Source organism: Ictalurus furcatus, chromosome 2 (genome assembly GCF_023375685.1).
Source record: "Ictalurus furcatus strain D&B chromosome 2, Billie_1.0, whole genome shotgun sequence".
NCBI lineage: Eukaryota > Metazoa > Chordata > Actinopteri > Siluriformes > Ictaluridae > Ictalurus > Ictalurus furcatus.
Window position 1 is genome coordinate 23,291,341 of NC_071256.1, and position 9,396 is coordinate 23,300,736.

The 9,396-nt window shown below is 40.4% G+C and overlaps 1 protein-coding gene across 1 annotated transcript; it reads left to right on the forward strand.

Annotated features, from left to right (window-relative positions):
• Positions 1–2,744: 2,744 nt before the first annotated feature.
• Positions 2,745–9,009, forward strand: otop2 (otopetrin 2). Its single transcript, XM_053653874.1, has 6 exons — positions 2,745–3,218; positions 4,690–4,826; positions 4,926–4,984; positions 5,582–5,712; positions 6,886–7,700; positions 8,758–9,009. The coding sequence occupies exons 1-6, from the start codon at positions 2,762–2,764 to the stop codon at positions 8,926–8,928; spliced, it is 1,770 nt and encodes a 589-aa protein (XP_053509849.1). The 5' UTR covers positions 2,745–2,761; the 3' UTR covers positions 8,929–9,009.
• The last annotated feature ends 387 nt before the right edge of the window (positions 9,010–9,396 follow it).

The following is a 9,396-nucleotide window of genomic DNA, read 5'->3' on the forward strand; positions in this document are numbered from 1 at the left end:
AGGTGTCTAATGGCAGGCCAGTGAGATCAATGACTTTTGAATAGGACAAAACACTCTTTGCTTCTCCATGGAGAAAAAAAATTCTGTTTGAACAGTGCAAGAATAAGCACTTCTTTGTTCAGGTAACAAGAATCAGATTTAAATTTATCAAATTTATTTAAGTATCAAATTTATCAGGAGACTTGCAGGATAATTTTACCATGATCATTAGTGCATTGTCTGCTATCTCTAGTGATAATGATAGAATAAAGACCATTGTTATACCATACGCTTGACACATGTCAAATTCTGACGAATCATCACTTCTCTTGTAGTGAGCAGGACAACACATTCATCAGGCAGTTGTCCAGCACCATTGGCTATATATATATATATATATATATATATATATATATATATATATATATATATATATGTCTGTTCTTGGGCTGAATTTGCTGGAACGGCCAGTCCTGGACAAATTAGGAGTCATTTGAAATCTGCACCACTTGTAGTTTATTTTCCTTACAGTGGAATGATGTATTTCAAATAATTTGGAGATCTTTTTAAATCACTTGCCAGAATCATAGGCATCCACAACCTTATTAATGAAAGCCTTAAAGAACTCTTTAGATCTCGGCATGATGACACCACATACCTCAATAGCAAAGGGAACACCAGACACTAGATATGATAGGGGTATAAATCAGACAGGTTCCACCTGCACTCCCTAAGCAGCTTCTAATCACTGGCACCTAATCTTGAACACCTGATTCTAATTGTATGGATTTGAAGATGTGATAAATGTAGGGGTGTGCTTACTTTTTCCATGTTCCATGATCTGTGTTTTGTTCATTTAAATTGTGAAAATTATTACAGAATGTCAATTTTATGCGTCATTTGATAGAGTGTATCTACTTTATTAATAGGCACCATTTCAAAGAGGATCAAATGCTTTCCAGCATATATATGGAATGAATTTATTTACACTATATTGATGTTCTACATGTAAAAGACAATAGTTCCTGTATTTGGCAGGTTAAACAACAAATATAAAAATAATGCATGAACAGAATGGATAAGAAGCAGTTCTGAATCTCCCTTTACTTAAAAATATCTTCATTGCTTGATATGTTTTTTAAAATAATTAATTAAATTCCACAGCTTATCTATGATAGCTTTAGCGGGTCTGATATACACTGTAAAACCTGTAAAGATGAATTACCACGGACAATACTAATATCATTCTCTGTGAACACACAGCGTAGATGTCTATTTAGTGCTGAGGATAGGATTTTGTAGTGTGTTTACAGTGCTCTGTAATTTACCAAACTCCACTATCCTGACTGAGATTATAAAAGATGAGAGGGTGGAAGGTTTATTACTGTGAGAAAGCACCTGGGGGTAAAGGGTGTCAGGCTTCCTGTAACATCCCACCTTGACAAAAATTCTTTAAGGACTAATAAATCTCTTGCCTCTCAGTGACCCATCTGTGGCTCATGATTTTATAATTTTTTTCATTTGACAGACATTTTTATCCAAATGTGCCTTAGAAGTGGTGCAGAATGCAAGCACATGACTGTATGACTCGAAACAAGGGATTTGTAGGAAGAACAGAAAGAGCCACTAGACAAGAGGGTTAGAGTAAGTACTAGTATATAGGAGTGTTACAAATGCGCATCATGAAGCATACTAAATAGTCTGTGAATTATTTTACAATTGATCTAAATCATTAATGAATAAACAAACAAATAAATTATAAATAAATAAAGGCTGTGTGATGCGACAAGACAAAAGTACAACAAGACACCAGGCAAAATCTAATACATATTGCAAATCCATGGTAACATAGTTTGAAAGAAACAAAAATCAGGACTGATATGAAGAAATCTGTACGCTATTTGGATATAGAATAGATATGACAAAAAGAATGAGGGTGAATAGTACAACTGAGAGAATCCAAACATTGTCAGCAAAGGATAACATACACATTATTAGAGAATAAGCTATTATAACATTTAGACATGAAGATGCAAACTTTTGACCTTATAACACATTTTCCCCACTATTATTATCTAAACCTGCACTATTTAACATTTTCATTACTTCTGAATATTAATATGACTTTTGAACTGATAACACTTTGTTTTCCCCCCAATTATTATTATTATTATTATTAGTAGTAGTAGTAGTAGTAGTTGTAGTAGTAGTAGCAATAGTAGTATTAATAATCATCATCATCATCATCATCATCATCATCATAATAATAATAATAATAATAATAATCTGCGATGGATTGGCACCCCGTCCAGGGTGTACCCAGCCTTGTGCCCAATGCTCCCTGGGATAGGCTCCAGGTTACCCGTGACCCTGAAAAGGATAAGCAGTATAGAAGATAGATGCATGGATGGATGGATAATAATAATAATAATAATAATAATAATAATAATAATAATAATAATAGTACCACAATTGGCCATTTGGAAATGTTGGCTAAAGCCCACCATCACCTTTACCCCTGGACAACCTGTCTTATTGATATGCAAAACTGTGTTGAAAATACCATAAACGCATACAATGTAGGATATTCACATTATATACATAACTTGGCCCACGCCTCGCCTGACGCATCGCAAGTGCGGTTAGTCACGTGAACAAAGGTTACTTACTTATAAGTCGTCCCTTCACAGCTGCCCGTTATGTTATCTGCTGTGCGCTGCTGTATGAGGGTCACTCTCCATCTTTATTATTCATAATCATACTGTAATTAAGAGTCACACCAATGCACTTCAGCACCCTAAAGCTGCTCGAGCTGCAGGAACTGAGCAGGTACGTCCACGGCTTATCTTTTGAGGCAGGTATGATGAGCACCAAAGAGGAGCCAGAACTTCAGGAGAGCCAGATCGCCACGATACATCATGCAGGGATGCACAACGCGTTGGGGACGCGCTCGGCCAGCATCGCCCTGTCTTCCACCGGCTCCTGGCGAGACGCGTCGCGCAACTGGGGCTGGCTGCTGTCCGGGGCCGTGCTCCTCAACGTGCTCATGCTCGGATGCGCGCTCGTGGGCGGCAGCGTGTTTAACGCGCAACACATAACCAGCGTGCACCTGCAGCTCTACCTCGTGGTGCTGATCCTCTCCACTACCGTCTGGATGGTCTTCTACAAGGCGTACACGTGCCGCGAGGACGAGGCTGTGCTCTACAAGGATGTGCACGCCGGGCCCGTGTGGCTCAGAGGTGGGAGGGGTGCTTTTATTTACACACCTAACACTTTAGTAGGAACATCTGTTCACCCGCACATTCATGGAAAACCAAATGTCCAGGGGTGTGGAGCTGGACCTGAACCAACTCCTCCTATAAGTCTAACCTTAACCCCTAACCCTAACACACAATGCTGTACAACACAAAACAACACAACACACTTAACCCACTTCTTCAGCCTAAAACTCACTGCTACTGGTCTCCATCATCTGAACTTGGCTGGTGGGAGGAGCTAGCTTAGGTCCGACTCCACCCCATGGACTTTTTGTTCTGCAGCAAGGGGTTCTTGCAGCACAGTGCATAAACTCATGCAGATACAGTTGAAGAGTTTCAGTTAATGGTTTCATCGAACATCAGAATTGAGATCTCAGTGACTTTGACTGTGGCATAGTTGTTGGTGCCAAATGGGCTGGTTTGAGTATTTCAGAAATGGCTGATTTCCTGGGATTTTCATGCACAACAGTCTTTATAGTTTACACAAAATGGTCTGAAAAACTAAACAAAAAAAAAAACAGAGTGAGTGACAGTTCTGCGCCTTGTTGATAAGAGAGGTCAGAGGAGAATGGCCAGACTGGTCTGAGCTGACAGGAAGGCAACAGTAACTCAAATAACCACTCTATACAACTGCGGTGAGCGGAAAAGCAGTTCAGAGCACTTAATATTTTGGAACTTGAGGCTCACTTGTCAGCCAAGAACAGGATTGAGGCTAAAGTAGAGGCCACAGGTTCACCAAAACTTACAGTAAGAGCTGAAGATTGGAAAAAGATCAGGTGATGTTATTCCAACCTTCAGCTGTGCAGTTTCGGTGAGCGGCAGATTTCCTGTTCTTGGCTGATAGGAGTGGAGCCCGATAAGGACCTTTCGGGAAAGCCTTCATGACAGAAAGCTTTGTGGTTTATTTCACTGACATTCCACAACATTAACTCTAACTACTGTATAAGCTGTATAAAAAGTATGATATCAGAAAACTTAGTTACAGCTTTACCTCTGGCTTTTACTATGAGCTGACACTGGAGACTCCTTCTAAAAATGCTAACTAAACATCTCCTCAGAAAATTTCTCCGTATTAATGATGATATGTTTTTGTGAAATAAAAGCACATTTTTAATCCAATTTTTATTAGTCTTAGTTTATCTGGAAAATTCCCTGTTAACGATTTACTATAGAAACGTTAAAGTATTAGAATGAGCTCTAAACCTGTGTTTTGGCTTGTAGGTGGCACTAATGTCCGAGGCATGCTTTTATAGACAATGAAACACTTTCGTACCCCTCATACTTGAGTATTTAACAAGCCTGAGATATCAGACTTTTTTAAATGGTTTATTTACTTTGAAGCTTTCCAAACATTATTCCTGAATCCATGGAAAAATGAAATAAATATGAAATAAATATCAGCTGTATTTGCTTTTTATCCATGATTAATGGTCTGCTCATGCCTCTTCATTAGGTGGCCTGGTGCTGTTCGGTATCTGCAGCTTAATCATGGACGTTTTTAAGACCGCCTTCTATGTGGGTCTTGTGCACTGTGACTCACCTGTGAAAATCATCTTCCCTGTTGTGCAAGCCATGTTTGTTTTGGTGCAGGTGAGGTGACCCCAGACAAGCAAAAACGCCATTGCTCTGTTGCCGTCACTGTATTATCTCTAATCGTTTTTGTGCATCTGGCATCCCTCTACATTTCAGACTTACTTTCTCTGGCTCCATGCCAAGGATTGTGTGCAAGTGCAGAGAAACATAACTCGGTAAGTGTGGTGGTACAGTAGTGTTTTAAATACATCAATGTATAATGCAAATGGAAGGCGTGAGCTGTTGATGTGATATCCATAGTGTCTGGCTGAGTCATCGGTGACAGTGACTATGTTTACATGCACATCAATATTCTGATATTAATCAGATTTTATCAATATTCTGATTAGTACTGAATCATGTAAACACCTCAATCTGATTATCTGATTCAGATTAAGCAAATATTCTGATTCCCACCCATGGAATATGCTTGTTTTAATTGGAAATTTGTTGCATGTAAACCCGTTATTCAGAACATCTACTGAAAGGAGATTGTGGGTGCTAGCAGATACTTAGCGGTAAGCTAGGTATTTAGGAATGGCAACTCAGGCCTACTTAGAACCATGCATACAGTAATATTCTGATGCCTGTATGCATATAAATATCGTATTCGGAATATCGATGCAACCCGATAATATAGATCTTAAACAGAATTTGATGTGCATGTAAACAGTCAATGTAAAGCTCATTAAGCTTGTATTATGAACTATAGAAACCCTGAAATGATGTTGCAGTTCAAAACAGTTAATATTTGTGTCTCTGTGCCCATACAGCTCTGGGCTAATGCTCACCTTGGCCACAAACCTGATGATATGGATGACAGCAGTGACAGAAGAGTCTCTCCATAAAACAGTGTATACCAATGATACCGGTAACCATGGTTCCCGTAGTGTCTTACTTAGAGGTATGTTTTTTTTTTATTACTGAATGCTCTAATATGCTAATCAATTATATTCTTAGCTCGTCATCCTTTTAATATACAAGTATGGTTTTTATTTCAGTTCTATAGGCCATCAGCTGCACAAGCTGTTTTGCTTAAACCTTATTAAAGACATTTTTAATTATTAAATTTAAGTGATTAAATATAATTGAAGTGTCCAGACTGGTCAAAGTGCAGTCCGTGCAGCAGGAAGAGCTGGATAATTTCACTAGGACATGTGAAAGGCTGTTATTGTGAAAAGTGTTATTGTATCATAAGATTGACGAGCCAATCATGTGACATTATGCAAATACAGGCCATGCAACACAGCTTTACCAAGGTAAGATAAGGACTTGGGGTGTGCAAGTTTGTGGCCATTTCTAATTTACATATTGATTGAAACTGATTTTCTTACTGAGGGTAAAAAGTATATGCATGCTTTTGTGCCATTTTAAGGCATAAAATATAATTATTATTTTTTATTTCCATGTCAGTCAATTTATTATTTACTAATGAAAACATTTAATGCTACTCAAAGCAAGTTAAGCATGACTTTAATGTATAATAATCAGTGTTATTACAAGCTGAAATAAGATGTGCTAGGGCAAAGAAAATGCTAATATTAAACTAGAATTCCATGACTTGGATTGAAAAACACACAATGATACAAACTGTGACTGATTCACTGTGGCTATGCTCCTAAACGGATGCCTTAAATATCACAGTTCCCAGTTAAAATCCTACCCTTTCTCCAGTGGAAATCATCATCTGGATACTGCAGACCCAAGAACAGCTGCTGTAATTATAACTTCTGTGATGCTCATACTGAACATCCTTTCAACACACTCTGTACTGGCTAACTTTATAGTATACACTTGTGGAATAGTAATGATTTATAAACCCACTGTCCGGTGTCACAATGAATAGGTTTCTCTTTGTGGCTCAAGATTTCTTCCTCATGTCGTCTCAGGGAGTTTTTTTTTATTGCCACCGTCACCACTGTCTGGCATTTTCATTAGGGATGTAAATGCACATTGATGTTTCTGTGAAGCTGCTTTGTGACAATGTCTACAGTTAAAAGCGCTATACAAATAAAATGGAAATTAAACAATGATACAGCATATGCCACTATTAAAACCTTTCCCCTCTCTATCTTAGCTAGCTCGCCTAACGGTAACAGCAGTTGCACGTGCAGTATCACGGCATGCGGCATCTTTGAAGATGCCTACTATTACCTCTATCCGTTCAACATTGAGTACAGCCTGTTTGCCTCAGCCATGGCTTATGTGATGTGGAAAAACGTGGGCCGGCTGCTGGATGACCACGGGCATCATGAGCACCGCTTCCGCATGCGTGATGTGCTGATTGGCCCAGCCTGTGGCCTCCTGGTGTTGGTGGCTGGCCTGACCATATTTGTAGTGTATGAGGTGGATGCATCATCTGACGAGAAGGAGAAGAAGGACACGGCCCTCATCATGTACTATGTGGCCAACACAATCACAGTGGTCATGATGTCTGTGGCAGCAGCAGGCGGCTGTGCTCTGTACCGGCTGGAGCAGCGTGAGCACGCAGTGGGCAAGAACCCAACACGCAGCCTGGATGTGGGGCTGTTACTGGGAGCCTCTGTAGGCCAGCTCACCATCTCCTACTTCACCATTGTGGCCGTGTTGGCGATTGGTGTGGGCGGCCTAGTCAACGCCCTCAACCTGGCCTGGAGTGTGCTAACTGTAATCGAGCTTTGTGTACAGAATGTGTTCATTATTGAAGGCTTGCGGCGGGAACCACACCAGGACACACGCCGTGCCAGCATCTTCTCCAATCTGCTCGCCTTGCAAGCACACGATGAGTGCCGGAGGTCCAGTAACGTGCTCACGCCTCGTGGCTCTATTGCCATCGCGGTCCACAAGCCCCTGCCCTGGAAGAGGAAGCTTCTCAAGGAGATCTCGTCATTCCTGTTGCTTTCCAACATCATTGTGAGTTCCTTTCTCCTAGCTACATTAGCAAAATACGAGCAATAGTGCTGATCAGAAATCTGCTTCATGTGGTCCAGATAGTAGTAAGCAGTATAACTTGGCTAGTGTTATTGAATCAACACTCGGCAGACACTTTAATAGGAACATTAATGCAATTATCCAATCAGCCAATCATGTTGCAGCAGAACAAAGCATAAAGCAGATCATGTAGATAAAAGGTCAAGACCTTCATTTATTGTTCACATCAAACATCAGAATGGGGCAAAATGTAAGCATTTACACGTAATGGTACATAAAACAAAAAACATCCAGAGAGCGACAGTTCTTTCAAAGCGGCAGTTCTTTCAAAGAAATGCCTTGTTAATGAGAGGGGTCAAGGAGAATAGCCAGTCTGCCACTGTAGCCTCAGATTCCTGTCTGGCCAAATACCAGGCTGGCTATTCTCCTTGACCCCTCTTCCTGTTGTAAATGGTGTTTATTTGAGCTAGCCTTCCTGGCAGCTCAAACAATTCTGGCCATTTCCTCTGAACCTTTCTCAAGGTATTTCTGCCAGCAGACCTGCTGCTGAATTGGTCAAATGAATTGGTCACAGTCATGAAGATACATTTTTTCCCCCACAATTCTGATGTTTGATGTGAACATTAACTGTATCTGCACAATTTTAGGCATTGGCCTGCAGCCACACAATTTGATAATCGGACAATTGCATGAATAAGCAGCTGTACATGTGTCTGCATTAAAAGTGGCCGGTGAGCATATACATCTAGCAGTTAGCAAGGTGTGTCCCATTCACTGGGACCCAATAATAGACTGTTTTCACATATGCAGCATTTAATCCATGTGATTCGAACCCTGGTGCATTTACCTCCTCAGTGAGAGACATGTGAGAGCACAGCTAACACACTTATGTGTGGACTAAAATAACCGACCCCAAACCGCTTGACTTCATGTGCACTCATTTTCAGTGGGGGTTCACTAGGGAATGTCTTTAGGGCATTAATATTGTCTAGAGTATTTTGAATGAGTTACATCTAAACTTTGTCAATTTTACTCACAGCTTTGGATCATGCCTGCCTTCGGAGCACGCCCACAGTTTGACAACCCCCTTGGAGAGGATTTCTACCAGTCTAGCATGTGGGGGGCTGTGGTTAACATTGGACTGCCTTTTGGGATCTTTTACAGAATGCACTCAGTAGCCAGTCTTTTTGAGGTGTTCCTTACCTCTTGAATCTACAGCCTTAGAAAATACCTGTTCATATTTTATAAAACTTTTTTTTTTTTATATGATGCAATCTGTTTGTTTAAAAAAAGACTTTTGTTGTCTTTTAATATTTAATTGGGAAACTAATGAAGAACTTGTGTAAAGATTTGTGTATCTTAGGTGTGCAGATGGGTGACAAATGAGTCTCTTAGTAAGGGGTTTGGGTCACCACAAGCCGACAGAACAGCTTGAATATACCTTGCCACAGATTCTACAAGTCTCTGGAATTGTACTGGAGGGATGGAACACCAGTCTTTCAAAAGTTATTCAGCCAGTTGGTGTTTTATGATAGCAGAGGAGAGCGCTGTCCAACATCCTGGTACAAAGGATATTGGACTTCTGATCGGAAGGTCATGAGTTCAAATCCCAGCACCGCCAAGCTGCCACTGCTGGGCCCTCAAGCAAGGCCCTTAACCCTCGACTGTTCAGTTGTAT